Genomic DNA, 22,191 nt, shown 5'->3' with positions numbered 1-22,191 from the left:
TGGGACTACCAGCTCTCTGTAACCAAGAGGGCAACTAGTGGGTCCATCTCCTTTATACCATGTTTCTTGTAAGATGACAATGTCTATATTTCCAATTTCTTTAATGAAGTCTGGGTTCCGGGTCTTTACGCCAAAGGCAGATGACCTCAGACCTTGTATATTCCAGGATGAGATAGTAAAAGCGTTGTGTTCCATATTGTCACAGTAGGTGTGAGCAGAGCATGTTGAGCATCTGATACATACCTCTTAGGTCGCAGGATGGCGTTTGGGCAGGTGTTTCTCTCTCTCCCTCCCTCTGTTTCTCTCTCTCTCCCTCTGTGTCTCTCTCTCTCCCTCTGTGTCGCTCTCTCTCCCTCTATGTCGCTCTCTCACTCTCTTTCTCTCTCTCACTCTCTTTCTCTCTCTCTCTCCCTGTTTCTCTCCCTCTCCCTGTGTCTCTCTCTCTCTATCCCACTATCTCTTTGTCTCTCCCTCTGTTTCTCTTTCTTCCTCCCTGTTTCTCTCTCTCTGTCTTCATGCATTCACATGTGACTGTTTTGGCTGAGGACAGAAAGAAAGGCTGTAGGAGAAAGAGAGCTTTATTAGAAGTGTTGCTGTTCTCACCAGTTAGTGTTCCATCTGTGGGCAAACTCCACCAGCAGCATGAGCTGGATCAGCAGGAAGAGAAACCCCCCTACAGCTCCCACATACCTCCACACTGAGGGGAGGAGAGAGAGGAGGGGCCAGGGAGAGAGATAGAGTGGAGGGAAGGGAGACAGAGGGAGAGAGGAGGGGGAGAGAGGTTGATAGAGAATGAGAGAGAGAGAAAGAGAGAGAGAGAGAGAGAGAGAGAGAGAGGAGGGAAGAGAGACAGAGTCAGGGGTAAAGAGGGGAGAGAGACAGAGGAGGAGAGAGAAAGAGGCAGGGGAGAGAGAGACAGAGGAGTAGAGAGAGAGAGAGGCAGGGGAGAGAGACAGAGGAGTAGAGAGAGAGAGGCAGGAGAGAGAGAGGAGTAGAGAGAGAGGCAGGGGAGAGAGACAGAGGAGTAGAGAGAGAGAGAGGCAGGGGAGAGAGACAGAGGAGTAGAGAGAGAGAGGCAGGAGAGAGAGAGGAGTAGAGAGAGAGAGGCAGGAGAGAGAGAGGAGTAGAGAGAGAGAGGCAGGAGAGAGAGAGGAGTAGAGAGAGAGGCAGGGGAGAGAGACAGAGGAGTAGAGAGAGAGAGGCAGGAGAGAGAGAGGAGTAGAGAGAGAGGCAGGGGAGAGAGACAGAGGAGTAGAGAGAGAGAGAGGCAGGGGAGAGAGACAGAGGAGTAGAGAGAGAGAGGCAGGAGAGAGAGAGGAGTAGAGAGAGAGAGGCAGGAGAGAGAGAGGAGTAGAGAGAGAGAGGCAGGAGAGAGAGAGGAGTAGAGAGAGAGAGAGGCAGGGGAGAGAGACAGAGGGAGGGAGGGTGATCGCACATTTAAAGTATTGCAAAGCTAACCATCAAATATCTAATCTCTTGTTCCATATGTTCTGCAGGATGTGCACACTTAGCTGCTGCATAACTCCTCGTGTGTTGTCATCGCATAGACAACCACAGGGACTAGATTCTCAGGCACACATGCACACGGTAACTAAAGCCTGCAGCTGCACCGGTCCTCTCCTCTGAAGGGAACAGATAACAGGCTCCCTCTCCTCTCTTTCTCTCTCTTTATTTCCATTCTCTCTTCTCTCAAAGCTGGTTAAGGAAAGGCATTACAAGTCAAGGACAGTCACGCTGACCTCTACAGGTAAGTATAGGTGACAGAGATTTGAGACTCCACAGTGTGATAGAGCAGAGCAGGGCTACGGTCTCTGTCCCCTCTGAGAGAACAAAGACTATGGACAGGAGAAGGATATAAGGGTCCATACCTTCCAGAAAGGTGTCCTGCTCTGGCAGGAAGAATCCTCCAACACAGCAGGCCAACAACACTATGAACTTCGGGAACCAAAACCTGTCAGAGAGAGAGAGACATAAACGTCACTACACACACACACACACACACACACACACACACACACACACACACACACACACACACACACACACACACACACACACTTACCCATTGTGTATGGCGGCGCGGCAGCCGGTGGCAGAGTTGACTCGTAGGGTGAAGATACAGAAGAAGAAGAAGAAGCAGGCCATGCCGAAGCAGACCTTGTACACAGCAGAGTAACCCACCAAGATAGAGCAGTTCTCACCAGCATTCAGCTTCTCACACAGGTCACTGTAGAATGGGATCTACAACAGAGAGAGAGAGAGAGAGAGAGAGAGAGAGAGATAGAGAGGTCCGGAGGGCTGCATTTAACATGTGTTATATTTTCCCTGACTGTCTAGCTGTCACGCCCTGACCTTAGAGAGACATTTAATTTCTCTATTTGGTTCAGTCAGGGTTTGATTTGGGTGGGCATTCTAGTTTGTCTATTTCTTTGTTGGCCGGGTATGGTTCCCAATCAGAGGCAGCTGTCTATCGTTGTCTCTGATTGGGGATCATACATATTTTCCCACCTTCAGTTGTGGGATCTTGTTTGTGTGTAGTTGCTTTCTGCACTGCATATAGCTTTACGTTCGTTTTGCATTTCGTTGTTTTTTGGTGTCATTTAAAATAAAAGTATAATGTACGCCTACCACGCTGCCCCTTGGTCTCCTAATAACGGACGTAACACTAGCTTTTGTTTCAATGACTGTTATCAAGCTGGACAGAGTAAAGATACTATAATGACTGTTATCAAGCTGGACAGAGTAAAGATACTATAATGACTGTTATCAAGCTGGACAGAGTAAAGATACTATAATGACTGTTATCAAGCTGGACAGAGTAAAGATACTATAATGACTGTTATCAAGCTGGACAGAGTAAAGATACTATAATGACTGTTATCAAGCTGGACAGAGTAAAGATACTATAATGACTGTTATCAAGCTGGACAGAGTAAAGATACTATAATGACTGTTATCAAGCTGGACAGAGTAAAGATACTATAATGACTGTTATCAAGCTGGACAGAGTAAAGATACTATAATGACTGTTATCAAGCTGGACAGAGTAAAGATACTATAATGATTGTTATCAAGCTGGACAGAGTAAAGATACTATAATGACTGTTATCAAGCTGGACAGAGTAAAGATACTATAATGACTGTTATCAAGCTGGACAGAGTAAAGATACTATAATGATTGTTATCAAGCTGGACAGAGTAAAGATACTATAATGACTGTTATCAAGCTGGACAGAGTAAAGATACTATAATGACTGTTATCAAGCTGGACAGAGTAAAGATACTATAATGATTGTTATCAAGCTGGACAGAGTAAAGATACTATAATGACTGTTATCAAGCTGGACAGAGTAAAGATACTATAATGACTGTTATCAAGCTGGACAGAGTAAAGATACTATAATGACTGTTATCAAGCTGGACAGAGTAAAGATACTATAATGATTGTTATCAAGCTGGACAGAGTAAAGATACTATAATGACTGTTAACAAGCTGGACAGAGTAAAGATACTATAATGACTGTTATCAAGCTGGACAGAGTAAAGATACTATAATGACTGTTATCAAGCTGGACAGAGTAAAGATACTATAATGACTGTTATCAAGCTGGACAGAGTAAAGATACTATAATGATTGTTATCAAGCTGGACAGAGTAAAGATACTATAATGACTGTTATCAAGCTGGACAGAGTAAAGATACTATAATGACTGTTATCAAGCTGGACAGAGTAAAGATACTATAATGACTGTTATCAAGCTGGACAGAGTAAAGATACTATAATGACTGTTATCAAGCTGGACAGAGTAAAGATACTATAATGACTGTTATCAAGTTGGACAGAGTAAAGATACTATAATGACTGTTATCAAGCTGGACAGAGTAAAGATACTATAATGACTGTTATCAAGCTGGACAGAGTAAAGATACTATAATGACTGTTATCAAGCTGGACAGAGTAAAGATACTATAATGACTGTTATCAAGCTGGACAGAGTAAAAAAGATACTATAATGACTGTTATCAAGCTGGACAGAGTAAAGATACTATAATGACTGTTATCAAGCTGGACAGAGTAAAGATACTATAATGACTGTTATCAAGCTGGACAGAGTAAAGATACTATAATGACTGTTATCAAGCTGGACAGAGTAAAGATACTATAATGACTGTTATCAAGCTGGACAGAGTAAAGATACTATAATGACTGTTATCAAGCTGGACAGAGTAAAGATACTATAATGACTGTTATCAAGCTGGACAGAGTAAAGATACTATAATGACTGTTATCAAGCTGGACAGAGTAAAGATACTATAATGATTGTTATCAAGCTGGACAGAGTAAAGATACTATAATGACTGTTATCAAGCTGGACAGAGTAAAGATACTATAATGACTGTTATCAAGCTGGACAGAGTAAAGATACTATAATGACTGTTATCAAGCTGGACAGAGTAAAGATACTATAATGACTGTTATCAAGCTGGACAGAGTAAAGATACTATAATGACTGTTATCAAGTTGGACAGAGTAAAGATACTATAATGACTGTTATCAAGCTGGACAGAGTAAAGATACTATAATGACTGTTATCAAGCTGGACAGAGTAAAGATACTATAATGACTGTTATCAAGCTGGACAGAGTAAAGATACTATAATGACTGTTATCAAGCTGGACAGAGTAAAGATACTATAATGACTGTTATCAAGCTGGACAGAGTAAAGATACTATAATGACTGTTATCAAGCTGGACAGAGTAAAGATACTATAATGACTGTTATCAAGCTGGACAGAGTAAAGATACTATAATGACTGTTATCAAGCTGGACAGAGTAAAGATACTATAATGACTGTTATCAAGCTGGACAGAGTAAAGATACTATAATGACTGTTATCAAGCTGGACAGAGTAAAGATACTATAATGACTGTTATCAAGCTGGACAGAGTAAAGATACTATAATGACTGTTATCAAGCTGGACAGAGTAAAGATACTATAATGATTGTTATCAAGCTGGACAGAGTAAAGATACTATAATGACTGTTATCAAGCTGGACAGAGTAAAGATACTATAATGACTGTTATCAAGCTGGACAGAGTAAAGAGACTATAATGACTGTTATCAAGCTGGACAGAGTAAAGATACTATAATGACTGTTATCAAGCTGGACAGAGTAAAGATACTATAATGACTGTTAGCAAGCTGGACAGAGTAAAGATACTATAATGACTGTTAGCAAGCTGGACAGAGTAAAGATACTATAATGACTGTTAGCAAGCTGGACAGAGTAAAGATACTATAATGACTGTTATCAAGCTGGACAGAGTAAAGATACTATAATGACTGTTATCAAGCTGGACAGAGTAAATATACTATAATGACTGTTATCAAGCTGGACAGAGTAAAGATACTATAATGACTGTTATCAAGCTGGACAGAGTAAAGATACTATAATGACTGTTAGCAAGCTGGACAGAGTAAAGATACTATAATGACTGTTATCAAGCTGGACAGAGTAAAGATACTATAATGACTGTTATCAAGCTGGACAGAGTAAAGAGACTATAATGACTGTTATCAAGCTGGACAGAGTAAAGATACTATAATGACTGTTAGCAAGCTGGACAGAGTAAAGAGACTATAATGACTGTTATCAAGCTGGACAGAGTAAAGATACTATAATGACTGTTAGCAAGCTGGACAGAGTAAAGATACTATAATGACTGTTATCAAGCTGGACAGAGTAAAGAGACTATAATGACTGTTATCAAGCTGGACAGAGTAAAGATACTATAATGACTGTTATCAAGCTGGACAGAGTAAAGATACTATAATGACTGTTAACAAGCTGGACAGAGTAAAGATACTATAATGACTGTTATCAAGCTGGACAGAGTAAAGATACTATAATGACTGTTAACAAGCCGGACAGAGTAAAGATACTATAATGACTGTTATCAAGCTGGACAGAGTAAAGATACTATAATGACTGTTAGCAAGCTGGACAGAGTAAAGATACTATAATGACTGTTAGCAAGCTGGACAGAGTAAAGATACTATAATGATTGTTATCAAGTTGGACAGAGTAAAGATACTATAATGACTGTTAGCAAGCTGGACAGAGTAAAGATACTATAATGACTGTTAGCAAGCTGGACAGAGTAAAGAGACTATAATGACTGTTATCAAGCTGGACAGAGTAAAGAGACTATAATGACTGTTATCAAGCTGGACAGAGTAAAGATACTATAATGACTGTTATCAAGCTGGACAGAGTAAAGATACTATAATGACTGTTATCAAGCTGGACAGAGTAAAGAGACTATAATGACTGTTATCAAGCTGGACAGAGTAAAGATACTATAATGACTGTTATCAAGCTGGACAGAGTAAAGATACTATAATGACTGTTATCAAGCTGGACAGAGTAAAGAGACTATAATGACTGTTATCAAGCTGGACAGAGTAAAGATACTATAATGACTGTTATCAAGCTGGACAGAGTAAAGATACTATAATGACTGTTAACAAGCCGGACAGAGTAAAGATACTATAATGACTGTTATCAAGCTGGACAGAGTAAAGATACTATAATGACTGTTAGCAAGCTGGACAGAGTAAAGATACTATAATGACTGTTAGCAAGCTGGACAGAGTAAAGATACTATAATAACTGTTATCAAGTTGGACAGAGTAAAGATACTATAATGACTGTTAGCAAGCTGGACAGAGTAAAGATACTATAATGACTGTTAGCAAGCTGGACAGAGTAAAGAGACTATAATGACTGTTATCAAGCTGGACAGAGTAAAGAGACTATAATGACTGTTATCAAGCTGGACAGAGTAAAGATACTATAATGACTGTTATCAAGCTGGACAGAGTAAAGATACTATAATGACTGTTATCAAGCTGGACAGAGTAAAGATACTATAATGACTGTTATCAAGCTGGACAGAGTAAAGATACTATAATGACTGTTATCAAGCTGGACAGAGTAAAGATACTATAATGACTGTTATCAAGCTGGACAGAGTAAAGAGACTATAATGACTGTTATCAAGCTGGACAGAGTAAAGATACTATAATGACTGTTATCAAGCTGGACAGAGTAAAGAGACTATAATGACTGTTATCAAGCTGGACAGAGTAAAGAGACTATAATGACTGTTATCAAGCTGGACAGAGTAAAGATACTATAATGACTGTTATCAAGCTGGACAGAGTAAAGAGACTATAGATGTAGGTCCATTATCATTTCTACACTGTTTCAGTTTGGTTTTAGTCATTTTAATGTTGACTGAGATGTTTTGACTCCCCTGCTCTAGAGGAAGCAGGACGCCCTCAGGCTTCAGACAGTGTCGACCTAATAGGTTACATTCTGAGTGTCACACTTCTAATGGAACATGCAGCGACACCAACCCCTCTTTCTTTCCGACCTGTTACTGAGGCTGTCAGCCACAACAAACAAAGACATAGAGGAATAAATTACCAGCCTGCTCTCAGCAGAGACAACAAATGAAACAGAAAGAGCAGGAGAGAGAGAGAGAGAGAGAGAGAGAGAGAGAGAGAGAGAGAGAGAGAGAGAGAGAGAGAGAGAGAGTGAGAGAGAGAGAGAGAGAGAGAGAGAGAGAGAGAAAGAGAGAGTGAGAGCGAGAACTAGAGCGAGAGAGCGAGAGCTAGAGAGAGAGTGAGAGCTAGAGAGAGAGAGAGCGAGAGAAAGCAAGAGATATTGAGAGAGCGCGCGCGAGAGAGAGAGCTAATGAGAGAGCTAGAGAGAGAGATAGCGAGAAAGAGAGAGAGAAAGCGAGAGAGGAGTATGCCTATAGAAAGTGAATGAGAGTTAGAAAGCCAGAACAATAGTCACTTGAGTAATGTCTACGGGAAACCAAAAGAGCTGCTTCAACGCTGGGAGGAGGGAGACTCTAGAAAATATTTTAAACCAGCGTGGTTAAACCTCTGTAGCAGCGTACTGGTACACAAGTACTACGTACTACTGCTCTATCAAAACAAACTAACAAAAACCTTAAAACGTCCTTCAGTCTACGTCAATCAGGGCACCTAACTGTTCATCTTGGCAGATAATTGGTTGAGTCTGAAACCCCCAGCATGACTGTAATATCGTCAAGCAGTCACTGGATAGAGCTGTTAACTTCTGATGGTATAGGGGACGCTTGCGGAAAATGCAGCGCGGCAAATTCAAATAAAATGATATAAAAATCAAACATTCATTAAATCACACATGTAAGATACTAAATTAAAGCTACACTCGTTGTGAATCCAGCCAACATGTCAGATTTTAAAAAGCTATTATCTGATGATCGCACAACAGTAAAGAGGGTAGCATATTTCAACCCTGCAGGCGCTACACAAAACGCAGAAATAAAATATAAAACATGCATTACCTTTGACAAGCTTATTTTGATGGCACTCCAATATGTCCCATAAACATCACAATTGGTCCTTTTGTTCAATTAATTCCGTCCATATATACCCAAAATGTCAATTTATTTGGCGCGTTTGATCCAGAAAAAAAACAGCTTCCAAATTGCGCAACGTCACTACAAAATATCTCAAAAGTTGCCTGTAAACTTTGCCAAAACATTTCAAACTACTTTTGTAATACAACTTTAGGTATTCTTAAACGTTAATAATCAATCAAATTGAAGACGGCTCTATCTGTGTTCAATACAGGAAGACAACAAACCAAGCTACTTTTCAAGTCTTGCGTAACTCTCAACAGTGTTATGCAGTTCCTAGATGGCCGTACTTCTTCATTGCACATAGGAATAACCTCTACCAAAGACTGGTGACATCCAGTGGAAGCGGTAGGAACTGAAAACAAGTTCCTAAGAAATATCGTTTCCCATTGAGAACTCACTGAACAGACAGAGACCACAAAAAAAAGAATCTGAACGGTTAGTCCTCTGGGTTTTGCCTGCTACATAAGTTCTGTTATACTCACAGACATGATTCAAACAGTTTTAGAAACTTCAGAGTGTTTTCTATCCAAATCTACTAATAATATGCATATCTTATATTCTTGGCATGAGTAGCAGGAAGTTGGAATTGGGCACGCTATTTATCCAAAAGTGAAAATGCTGCCCCCTATACCTTAAGAAGTTAAAGTGCAGCACCACAGCCACTGCAGACAAAGCGTAGTAGGATACAGGAGCAGTAGGATACAGAGTAGCATACAGACTAGTAGGATACAGAGTAGTAAGATACAGAGTAGTAGGATACAGAGTAGTAGGATTCAGTGTAGTAGGATACAGTGTAGTAGGATACAGAGTAGTACGATACAGAGTAGGATACAGAGTAATAGGATAGAGAGTAGTAGGATACATAGTAGGATACAGAGTAGTAGGACACAGAAGGGTAGGATGTTCACTATGTTGTGTAGTAAGCTGTAAGTAGCCCGTGTGCCTCACCCTAATAATTGTGTAGTGGTTTTGCTGACATGCATGTTTGCCACACCAAGATTTACATGCTAAAATCGCCAATGGTGTGTTCGTGTGTGCAAGTGTGTGTGTGTGTGTGTGTGTGTGTGTGAAACATCTGTTTCATATGGAGATACAAAGCAAGGGGTATGCTCTATACAGAGAGAGAGAGAGAGACATAGAGAGAGAGAGACATAGAGAGAGAGAGACCTAGAGAGAGACCTAGAGAGAGAGACATATAGAGAGAGAGAGACCTAGAGAGACATAGAGAGAGAGAGACATATAGAGAGACATAGAGAGAGAAAGAGACCCAGAAAGAGAGACACAGACAGACATAGAGAGAGAGAGAGCGAGAGAGTCTTTGACAGCTCTATCAGTGGTAGAGTAGTCCCAATCAGTGCCATAGTAAAACAGTCTGATTGGTCTGAGTGGTGGTCAACTTGGAAATACAATAGGGAGAGGAAAAGAGATCTCACTGACGCTCACTCTGCCCTACTTTGGTCTTATAATATGATAGTTATTATATAGCTAGTGTTGTATAGAGCCATGATCACCCGAATTCCCTTCCATCTCAAATGACTCAAGCAAACAGCAAAATTATCTTTAAAAAAACAATACAACAACACCTCACAAAACAATGCCTGTCTGACCCAGTTAACCTAGTTAAGGCCTATGTACAGATATGTAGTAATGTAAGTCTGTAATGTCTATGTTCATGTTTTTAAATGTTGGCGTCGGCTAATGGGGATCCCAATACAATTGAATAGTTAATATGATAAACAATTAGTGTTATTTCCTAGAACTAAAGCTGGTTATAGTTTTCAGCCAAAACCATGTTGATCTTGTGTGTCACTGCTGCACTCTCTACAGACCATGTCAACAAGAGTGACACGCTCTCCTATTTACCAAGCCAGATGACACGTAGAAAAGTGTTGTAATAGTATTTTGTTACAATGAGGCATAATAACATCCCCATCGGAGAGACAGAGAAAGATAACATAATTAGCTCATGAAGGGCTAGGCTCATTTTAGAGGGAATCTCATCCAGAAGGGAAACCCCCTATTGCAGCTCCTGGCCCATCTCCAGCTCCCGACCCAGCTCCTGACCCAGCTCCTGACCCAGCTCCTGACCAAGCTCCTGACCCAGCTCCTGAGCTAGCTCCCGACCCAGCTCCCGACCCAGCTCCTGACCCAGCTCCCGACCAAGCTCCTGACCCAGCTCCCGACCCAGCTCCAGCTCCTGACCCAGCTCCCAACCCTACTACAGCTCCCGACCCAGCTCCAGCTCCTGACCCAGCTCCTGACCCTACTACAGCTCCCGACCCTACTACAGCTCCTGACCCAGCTCCAACTCCTGACCCTACTACAGCTCCTGACCTAGCTCCAGCTCCCGACCCAGCTCCAGCTCCTGACCCAGCTCCAGCTCCTGACCCAGCTCCTGACCCAACTCCTGACCCAGCTCCAGCACCGGTCCAAACCCACGAGACAATACTTTCACAATGGGTGGATCAAACAAACAGAGCGCTACTAAGACTTTTCTCTATAATAACAACTGGCTAAGAGTCCACAGAGAGGATCAGTCTGGGGCAGTAAAGCCATTCGGAAAGTGGCAGCTTTCTCACAGCAAAGACAGAACACCATAATACTGAAGAAAGAGAAGCACACACCCAGGAAACGCTGAATAGCACCGTGGCGTTCCCTCTTTCACTCAGCTCCCTAGTCCCTACCCTCCCTCTGTGAATAATAACCACCTCGCAGCCTCACACCTGTGGCCTTCACCTGCCCATGTGGAGACTGGAGCCCTCTGTACTAACTGAGCTGGGGCCGACAGAGAATGAAGCATTAACTTGGTAGAGTATCCTGATAAATAGATGTAGCCTACAGTACATGGACATATATTTGGAATAACTGAGCTAGGGTGTAGTAACTGACCTGTGGGGTTTACTGTACATGCCACGTTCCTCTTGTAGTCAGGAGTGAACTGGCAGCAGGACAGAGCACACTGAGGGAGGCTGTAACTCTGTGTTAGCCCCCGTGGCAGCCTGCACTAAACTAGGCCATCCTAACTACCGTACAATTACACACACAGGAAATGACACACAGCAGCCTTTTCCATAGAACCGCTCCACTCTTCCAGGGAAGGCTTTATTACAGGGTTGATGTGGAGTTTAGAGCGTCCAAAACTATTCTAGAGATTTACTGGGTCTCTGTGCCTAAAACAACATCAAGGCCGGATACGAGACAAGACCAGACATTTAGGTGGTGTGAGCATGTTTCATGTGTGTGAGCATGCATGTAGAGCAGAGTGTGTGTGTGTGTGTGTGTGTGTGCGGGTGTGTGTGTGTGTGTGTGTGTGTGTGTGTGTGTGTGTGTGTGTGTGTGTGCGTGCGTGCGTGTAGAGCAGAGTGTGTGTGTGTGTGTGTGTGTGTGTGTGTGCGGGTGTGTGTGTGTGTGTGTGTGCGTGCGTGCGTGTAGAGCAGAGTGTGTGTGTGTGTGTGCGTGCGTGCGTGTGTTTGTGTGCGCGCGGGTGTGTGTGTGTGTGTGTGTGTGCGCGCGGGTGTGTGTGTGTGTGCGTGCGTGTGTGTGTGTGCGTGCGGGTGTGTGTGTGTGTGTGTGTGTGTGTGTGTGTGTGTGTGTGCGGGTGCGGGTGTGTGTGTGTGTGTGTGTGCGTGCGGGTGTGACTGTCTACATGCGATCGTCCGCATACTCACGTGGTCCCTCATCTCCTGCTCCACGGTGGGTGACATCATGACGACACAGATGACGGTGACGAGGAGGAAGTAGAGGGCATACATGAAGCGTGTCGATGTGGACTGCTTGATTTTAGGACAGCAGCCACAACAACAGGAGCAGCCTGCCGAGCCACAGCAGCACGCCAGCTACACCAGGAGAGAGGAGGAGAGGCACCGATACAGTAGAATGTCATTATGCTCAATACCATTATGGGGCGGTATCCCCGACACAGATTATACCTCGTCCTGGATTAAAAAGCATTTTCAAAGGAGATTCTCCATTGAGATAAAAAAAAATAAGTTATGTCCAGCACTAGGCTTCATCTGTGAAGGGGGAATCCATCCCTATAACAATGTAATCAGACCCAGTAACTTCTGCTTACAACTCAAGGAGGGGAAATGCACTGCACAGAGAGAGGGAGGAGGGGGGCCTTGATGCAGCTAAGTGGTTGAGCCTGGCAACAGGGTTTAGAGCAGTAGCAGCTTCAGCAGAACCCTGGCTGGTAGAGTACAGAGCACGACAGGGTTCGATACTGCAGTCGCATTTGTGACTGTTTGGCTTGGCAGTGCGACACACATTTTAAATTGGTTCGAGGGTCCCAGTGAAAAAAAATACAGTTTTTTAAAATTTTATTCCTGATTTATTCAACCGGTAATGTGCAATTAACCAAAATTAAACCAACTTTCTGAAAAGGCAACAAAGGCACAGGGATGCTCCTGTCTGTGTGTGTAAGGGCTCGACATATAGGGAGGATTTGAAACCCTCTGGCCCGGTCTATCATCCCCGTCAGTGTGCAGCTTGGGCCAGTGAAGGAATATACTGTAATAATGTCATTTTTAATCTAGGCTATATAATTGATTCAAAAACAGATGGATTCCGGAAGCTGTTTGCTTGCTATGTCGAGAGAGACGCACCATATCTTCGCCAAACCCCCCTCCCCTTCTTCTTGATGCAACGTTTTAAATTATACTTAAGACACATTATCTTCACACATATTTTAAAGGCTGGTGAAGTATTTTGAATGATATTATTTAGATAATTTTGATGAAACATCAATTTACTTTAGGGCAATCCACCATCCTAACGGTGCACTGTGCACCTGCCAACTTTCCTTTCCAATTCGCAAGAGGCTGAAACCAGAGAGCTGTACAGGGGCACAACTTTGGTGGGGGGGACTTTGTTTTCTTCATTTTATGATTATTATTTTACACTGCAAACAGCCTACCCGATCGCTTGGAGACGTCCCCATGGTCCTAAAGCACACACCGTTTTGCTTCACATTCCAATTCTAAAATGCAATTTCAGAATTGGGGGGCATGTCCCCACCATACCCAGTGAATCTATATATAATGGGTCTATATATAATGATGAGATCATCATGTCTCCGCCCTAACAATGGCAGTCTTTGTCCTAAAGGCGGGAAGGCAGGTGACAAGCTTAAGTCTGCACATTATTCCCATATAAACTAGTTGGGCTTACATTGGACAGATTTTGTGGAAAGTGAGCCCTCTCGCTTCGCCTCTTCCTCTCTGCTGACACTATATCACCGGAGAAAGCATCCAAACGAGCGAAAACAGCGCCCAATGTATCTGATGCTGTCTGGCCAGGAATAGCATGACAAGCCATATTCTTTTGGTCCAGACAGCATCAGATACATGGTCAACACATACTGAGACAGACAGGCGCTGAGATTGATGCGTTTTTCTGTCGGGCGCGCCTCTGTCAAATAAATGACCAATATTTTATTTGGAAAGGCAATGAGGTACCGTAAGGCGGGCCAAGGTCCCTAAGGCCTGCCCATAATGCCAGGCCTGGTTGAATATTTACAATGTGCAATTCAGTCATCATGGAATAGCCTACCTTGAAAATCAGACATTGCTGCAGTTGATATCTCAGATAGGGTGGAGTGAGGAACTAAGAGGGTTTTATAAATAAGCATCTACCAGTTGGTCATTAGCACTGGAACAGAACACATCAGACCGTTACAAACACATGCGTTTTACTGCGTAGGGTTAGATAGACTGGCTTGTGTCCCTTTTGTATTACAAACAGATTATGCAACAGACAGAGGCATCTCAGATGGTAGGATAGTTTACTCCCATATAATAGACTATGTCACAAACTCTGTAGGCTTCTGTAGGTCTAAATCCCGTCTGTTTATTTATAAGAATGTATCATGTAAGAGAGACATGAGAGGAAAAGACAGGCATGGGATCAGAAAAGGATCTTGTGCACACTGTTTTTGTCCCCCAGTACTGAAGCTCAGTGCAAACCCACCCTAACTTCCTCATCACATCTGTGTGTATTCTGTAGGATCTATTGGAAATCTTTAGGCTAGAGAACGGAACAGCAAGAGGGTGGGGTTCTAACTAGAGGAATAAAGGAGAGTATCTCAGTATGGTGTATAATTATCCAGCTCCCTCCTTCAGAAAAGAAGACAAGGCCTCTGCTTTATGAGAGCAGTTAGACAGAACAGGCCCATCTCTGTGTGGTGATTGGTAGCTTTAGAGGCTTCAGTTTCAACAGCACGGGTTTGATGGGTAGGAGAATCAGCCCCCTCCTGTACACCCTATTCACCTATGACTGCATTGCCACACGTCTCCAACTCAATTTTCAAGTTTTCCGACGATACAACAGTGGTATGTACGCCTGATTACCAACAACGAGGAGAGCCCTCACAGAGTGGTGCCAGGAAAATAACCTCTCCCTTAAATTTAAAACGAGCTGATCGGGGACTTCAGGAGACATCCACATCGATGGGGGAGCAGAGGAGAGGGTCAAAAACGTCAAGTTCGACAACCTGAAATGGTTCCTTCACACAGACAGTGTGGTGAAGAAGGCGCAACAGAACCTCTTCAACATCAGGAGGCTGAAAGAATTTGGCTTGGCCCCGGGCCATAAGACCCTCACAAACTTCTACAGAGAGCATCCTGTCGGGCTGTATCACCGCCTGGTACGGCAATTGCACCCACCGCAACCACAGGGCTCTCCAGAGGGTGGTGTGGTTAGCTCAACACAATATCAGGGGCACACTGCCTGTCCACCAGGACATCTACAGCACTCAGTGTCACAGGAAGGCCAAGATGATCATCAAGGACCCCAGCCACAGCCTGTTCACACGCTACCATCTAGAAGGCAGAGACGGTACAGGTGCATCAAAGTTAGGACCAAGAGACTGGTAAACAGCTTCTATCTTCCACCACTAGTCGGCCTCTGCCCAGTACCCTGACCTGAACTTCAGACACTGTCACTAGCCGGCTACTACGTCTACCCTGTACCTTAGTGACCGCTGCCCTATGTACAGTACATACCCTACAGTCATTAGGTTTGCAAAGGGTCGGAAACTTTCCGGGAAATTTTCGGAAACTTTCCATGGGAAGGTAAGCCCAGGAATTTGGGGAATTTTTCCTAAATTCCTCAAAAAAAGTTAGCTTATAACAGTGAACCTTTTTTGTGGGATACACATAAGGCAACTCTAGGTCTTGTGGCATATTTTGTTAAACTATCCTCAATTCAATGGAGTTGCAACCCTCTGCATGCACAATGCATTCTTCCATCACATGTACAGCTGATTTTCAAGATCTTGCACACTAATAAGATGCTATTGAGCCCACACTACTACACTGTCTGAGCCAAGGGCTACATGCTTTCTGGCCAGTTTTGATTACAATACTGGGTGGGGTGAATATATTTTATATGACATGCATGATTGTTTGTTAACTAGTAAATAGTAGCCTACAGCAAAGTGTGTTTAAATAATTTCAAACTTGTTAACAACTTCTGCTAGTTAGGTTTTGCTACCATGTGGGTTTTAGCTTGCTTGAGCCTTCTAACTGAGGAGTGTTAATTCACCTGTTTCCATACACATTTCATTTAAAAACATGTATCTTACAAAGGAGTTGTTTAATCTAACTGTTTAACTATTTATCTGTACATGGAATTGTATTTTTTATTTGTTTTAGTAATTTCTTTCTAATCTTTACAGGAAAATTCCACGGGCACTATCTGATGTGTGGAGACATTTAACTGCAGCTAATGTAGAAGGAAAAGCTGTGTACATTTGCAAATACTGTGCCAGATCATATGTGAAGAATGTAACAAGTTGCAGAATCATCTGGCCAAGTGCATAAAGTCCCCTCTGCGCTCACAACAAGCAACCTCTGACAAAAGTACTTCTACTTCTATTCAAGGTGAAAATGATGAATCAGATACCTTATCGATAGCAACAGCTCATGTTCTTCCTGGAATCAGAAGGTTTTGGAGGAAGGTAGTAAGAGAAATGCTGATGAATGTCTTGCTCGAGCTGTGTATGCAACTGGTTCACCTCTGATGCGCACAGGCAATGTGTATTGGAAGAGATTTCTTAATTTTCTTCGCCCAGCATACACCCCTTCAAGCAGACATTATATATTTACTAATTTGCTGGATGCAGAGTTCACAACAATGGATACACTCTACAAGAGAGTCAAAGAAATGGTTAGGTATGTGAAGGGTCATCAAGTTATAGCAGCAATCTACCTCACCAAGCAAAGTGAGAAGAATAAGAGCATCACATTGAAACTGTCCAGCAACATCCGTTGGGGTGGTTTCACAGCCTCCTGGAGGAGAAAGAGTCTCTCCAAGAAATGGCCATATCACAGTCTGCTGATATGGACAGCCCCATCAAGAGGATCCTCCTGTATAATGTATTTTAGGAGAGAGTGGTAAGCAGCCTGAAACTCCTGAAACCTGTAGCAGTAGCCATTGCACGGATTGAGGGAGACAATGCCATCCTGTCTGATGTTCACTCTGCTTGCAGATGTAAGAGAAGAAATCCGTTCGGCCCTGCCCACTTCACTGTTGGTCCAAGCAGAGGAAACTGCAATTCTGAAATACATCAAAAGGCGTGAATACTTCTGCCTGAATCCCATACACGCCGCAACGTACATGTTGGACCCCAAGCATGCTGGCAAGAGCATCCTGTCTGGTGCAGAGATCAACAAGGCCTATGGTGTCATCACTACCGTGTCTCGCCACCTTGGCCTGGTTCTTGGCAGTCTGGTGAAGTACACTTCCCAGCAAGGGCTTTGGGATGGAGATGTAATATGGCATCTATCGTCAAAACATATCTCATCAGCCACCTGGTGGAAGGGACTTTGTGGATCTGAGGCTCTTTCCCCTGTTGCCTCCATCATCCTCCAAATCCCACCAACATCAGATGCCTCAGAGCGCAACTGGTGCTTTTTTGGGAAAACACACACCAAAGCATGCAACAGGTTGACCAATACAAGGATTGAAAAATTGGTGGCAATCCAGACAAATTTTAGGCTCTTTGAGCCTGACAACGAGCCATCCTCAACAAGGTTGGAAAGTGACAGTGAAGATGAGGCCTCAGAGGCTGACTCTGACACCTCTCGAGGTGAAATTTAATGTTCAAGAGGTGGACATTGAGAAGGTCCAGGGAGAAGACATGGAAGCCTGAGAGGATAACAACCAAAGCTTTAGTTTCTAGACTATAATTTTACAGATGTATGTTGAAAACATTTTTGGGAGATGCGAAGGATCATTGGGGATCAGTCAATCTTCCCTTTCTTTTGTTGTTCAGTGAAATCCTCCCATGTGAAGAGTCAACTCATTTAATTAAAGTTCAATTCGTAACTAAATTATTATTTTAATTTTTCTATTGGAAGATTTTAATAATTTGCAATTATGTCTACTTATGATTTAAAAGTTAAAAGGTTTATATTTGTCTCCATATGATATGGTAAATATATCCAATGCAAAAAAACATTTAAATAGTGGTAATATTAATTTGCATATATTTCCGTTAAATTTCCATATATTTTGCTAATTCCCACGGAAAGTTTCCACCTCTGAATATTCCCCAAAATGTGCAACCCTAACAGTCACTGGTCACTTTAAAGTTGACATACTGTTGACCCACTTTATATGTACAGTATTGTGTAGCTCACTCTAATATACAGTATCTACTGCTGTACATATGATTCCTAGGACATATAGTGCAAATTCATCCGGTGTAGATACGTAAAGATTGCATTTGGATTACTGTTACAGTGCTATTTGGACTGTTAATTGGATTCGTTCCTTGTTGTTCTTTCTACTTTTTAGTTGATTATGTGTGTACCTGTTTGACATTTTACTGCTGCACCCGCTATAACATCTGCTAAACTGTGTACGTGACCAAATTCTTTCAGATCTACCAGTGTATGGGGTATTACAGGAAGTGTCAACGAGTGGGGGCTGGAGGTAATGTGCAGGATATTGTGTAGAGGTAGGGAGTTGATTTTGGGCCTAAATCCTCTACTACACTACACAGGACTAAATGGGATTAGTTCCTCTCTTTGATAATAATTAATTAGGCAACACAGACTCAAGAAGTGGAGTAGAAAAAGGGTTGAGTGGGTGTTGGCTGTCTTTAGTGAGTGTGTATTTAGCCGTTTAGCTAATCTAATAGAGCCAGTGTATGGGGACGCTCTAACACTAACACAGTGGTACGAACAGACAATGAGGGGGCTAGAGGAGCTAAGTGGGGCTGAGTGAATAGCTAGCTACCGTACCGAGGCATTCCACAGCACACAGAGACAATGGAGATGCCATGACAACCAACTCTGACCCTCCCCTCCCTTCAGGTGGTCTGCCTGTATGTTTGGAAGCCCCCGTTCAGACAATATTAGCAGCCAGCCTGCCAAACTATTACCCCTCAATCTGTAGCCATCCACCCCTCATCCCAACCACACCACCCTCATACCCCCCTCCACACACTCACACGCAATCACACACACTACACCCACAAAGGGTTACATGGCAAGGCTACCAGTTCTACAAAAAGCCTACACAACCACACTCCTCTTCCTATGACACCACACCAACCCCCACTGTGACTCAACCATCGCTGGACCCTAGGGACAATGACAACTCTCTCTCTCCCTTTCTGTTATACTCTCTTACTCCCTCTCCCATCCTTCAGCTGTCCCAGGAGTTAGGGGTGGAATGGGATAGCCCCTTCCCTAAAGGGGTCGGTAAACTAGAGACCCTGCCCTGTTGTTCTCACACAAAGACGCACACAGTCCCACACATGCGTGAATACATACGTCCACGCACAAACCCACACACACCGTCTCCCATTTTCCTCTGTGTAAAACCAGTGGGCCACTCAGAGCTTTAGTATAATGGGATGCTTGGCCTTGGATTTACTTCATTCAGTGCATTCCATGTAAAAAGTCCCATGAGCACTAACGTGAAGTTCATAGAAGCACATCAAACTTGGTGTAAAATGAAAGCTAAGAGTCTATATGTTTTAGAAATTAAGGCATATATCATTTTTTTCCAAATTTTATGTTAAAAAAAATGGGAATAGATGAATGCTTTGATTTCTGGTCAAACAGATGGTCTTAAAAAACATCTAGCAGACAAAATCTTCAAAGGTATTAAAAATACATCAAAACTAGGCTTGGGCGATAAACCGTTTATTCCGTATACCGGGGTATTTCAAAATACTGACTGTATGATTTTCAATACTGTAAAAAAAATATTAATTAAAAACATACAGTACCAGTGAAACATTTGGAAACACCTACTCATTCAATGTTTTTATTTATTTTTACTATTTTTTACATTGTAGAATAATAGTGAAGACAAACTATGAGATAACACATATGGAATCATGTAGTAACCAAAAAAGTGTTAAACAAATCGACATTTATTTTATATTTGAGATTTTTCAAAGTATCAACCCTTTGCCTTGGTGACAGCTTTGCACACTCTTGCACATTCTCTCAACCAGCTTCTTGAGGTAGTCACCTGGAATCCATTTCAATTAACAGGTGTGCCTTGTGTGGTGGCCTTTTTCTGCTTTACCAAATGAGGAGAGTTACAAACTACACACCAGTCGGAGTTACACTTAAACTACATATTTGTTTATTAAGAGCTTTGCAATAGTCCTTTTTGACTTTCAATGATGCGCTATCTCTAATGAACCATTGAAAAGTCCCACCAGAAAAGTACAAAGATCTGTTATAGCCAAAATACACCCCTCTTAACTTACATGACGAACCACAGATCTGAGGAACTGTTCACAAAGAAATACTTTTTCTTGAGAAAGGAGTATCCCTTAGCCAGATAACATTCACTATTATCGTTCAGTTTGGTCCCTCAGCCGACACTTGGCATTGCGCATGGTGACCTTAGGCTTGTGTGCGACTACTTGTCCATGGAAACCTATTTCACTGACATTGCTTCAAGAGGCAGTTTGGAACTCGGTAGTGAGTGTTGCAACCCAGGACAGACAATTTTTACACGCTACACACTTCAGCAATCAGTGGTCCAGTTCTGTGAGCTTGTGTGGCCTACCCCTTCGCAACTGAGCCGTTGTTGCTCCTTGACGTTTCCATATACAACTGCACTTACAGTTGACCAGGGCAGAAACTTGACGAACTGACTTGTTGGAAAGATGTCATCCTATGACGGTGCCACATTGAAAGTCACTAAGCTCTTCAGTAAGGTCGTTCTACTGCCAATGTTTGACTGTGGAGATTGCATGGCTGTGCACTCGATTTTATACACTTGTCGGCAATGGGTGTGGCTGAAATAGCCGAATCCACTAATTTGACGTGGTGTCCACATACTTTTGTATATATATAACAAGTGACATCAATAGGGGATCATAGCTTTCACCAGGTTTCAACTGATCAGTCAGTGTCTTGGAAAGAGCAGGCATTCATAATGTTTTGCATGCTCAGTGTACACACTGCATTTAGACATCATTACAAAATTGAGGGCTTGAAAAAGAATGAATCAGCAGGTTGACACAACAACAACAGACAGATGAGTGTGTGAAACCCACAGCTGTTCCCAGGTCGAGGGATATCTCTAACACTATGAGATACCACTACAGGACTGAGATAGCAACAAAATAGCACACACACACACACACACACACAAACAAAGGTCAAACCCAGACCGTGAAACAATAAGCAGAACACAACACCGGCAAATCAGGATAGGACTGTATCTGAACACAACAGTTACATGTAAAGTCATGCTATGGTTACATCAAGCCAGCCAGCATCCCCGTTTTACGAAAACATTTGCAGCAACCCCACCCTTAAACTACTTCCCATGGCTATGACCCTCTCCCTCCCTCGCTTTGTGTCTGCAGAGAACGAGAGAGGATGTGTGTTACGGTGCGTGAATGAGGACCCAAAAGCGAATTAACGTAAACAGAGCTTCTTTAATAACAAAACAAAACTTAGGCTCAGATGGACCGGCAGGTTCCGACAGGACAGGACAAGGTTGCAGCAAACATGACGATAGTCTGGTTCAGGCATGAACAACACAAACAAGAATCCGACAAAGACAGGAGCAGAAACAGAGAGAGATATAGAGGACTAATCAGAGGGAAAAAGGGAACAGGTGGGAAAAGGGGTGACGAGGTAGTTAGGAGGAGACAAGGCACAGCTGGGGGAAAGAGGGGGAGAAAAGGTAACCTAACAACGACCAGCAGAGGGAGACAGGGTGAAGGGAAAGGACAGAAACAAGACACAACATGACAGTACATGACAGTACCCCCCCACTCACCGAGCGCCTCCTGGCGCACTCGAGGAGGAAACCTGGCGGCAACGGAGGAAATCATCGATCAGCGCACGGTCCAGCACGTCCCGAGAGGGAACCCAACTCCTCTCCTCAGGACCGTACCCCTCCCAATCTACTAGGTACTGATGACCACGGCCCCGAGGACGCATGTCCAAAATCCTACGGACCCTGTAGATGGGTGCGCCCTCGACAAGGATGGGGGGGGGGGGGGGGGAGACGAGCGGGGGCGCGAAGAACGGGCTTGACACAGGAGACATGGAAGACCGGGTGGACGCGACGAAGATATCGCGGAAGAAGAAGTCGAACTGCGACAGGATTAATGATCCGAGAAATACGGAACGGACCAATGAACCGCGGGGTCAACTTGCGAGAAGTGGTCTTAAGGGGAAGGTTCTGAGTGGAGAGCCAAACTCTCTGACCGCG

At 43.1% G+C, this 22,191-nt stretch overlaps 1 protein-coding gene across 3 annotated transcripts in view; it reads right to left on the bottom strand.

Moving 5' to 3' along the window:
- The window catches only part of serinc5 (serine incorporator 5), a 54,788-nt gene that overhangs the window by 20,198 nt on the left and 12,399 nt on the right, over nucleotides 1–22,191 (bottom strand). For 2 of the 3 annotated variants that reach the window (XM_036979925.1, XM_036979923.1), the window contains exons 2-5: nucleotides 12,156–12,323; nucleotides 2,063–2,241; nucleotides 1,869–1,951; nucleotides 604–697 (exon numbers count right to left, since the gene is read on the bottom strand). In XM_036979925.1, coding sequence (XP_036835820.1) covers nucleotides 604–697; nucleotides 1,869–1,951; nucleotides 2,063–2,241; nucleotides 12,156–12,323 — 524 coding nt within the window. The remainder of the gene's footprint in view (nucleotides 1–603; nucleotides 698–1,868; nucleotides 1,952–2,062; nucleotides 2,242–12,155; nucleotides 12,324–22,191) is intronic. The other variant, XM_036979924.1, reaches the window with a different exon arrangement.

Source organism: Oncorhynchus mykiss, chromosome 6 (assembly GCF_013265735.2).
Source record: "Oncorhynchus mykiss isolate Arlee chromosome 6, USDA_OmykA_1.1, whole genome shotgun sequence".
NCBI classification, from domain to species: domain Eukaryota; kingdom Metazoa; phylum Chordata; class Actinopteri; order Salmoniformes; family Salmonidae; genus Oncorhynchus; species Oncorhynchus mykiss.
The sequence above is the reverse complement of the archived record's forward strand: the minus strand, read 5'-3'. Positions and strand labels throughout refer to the sequence as shown.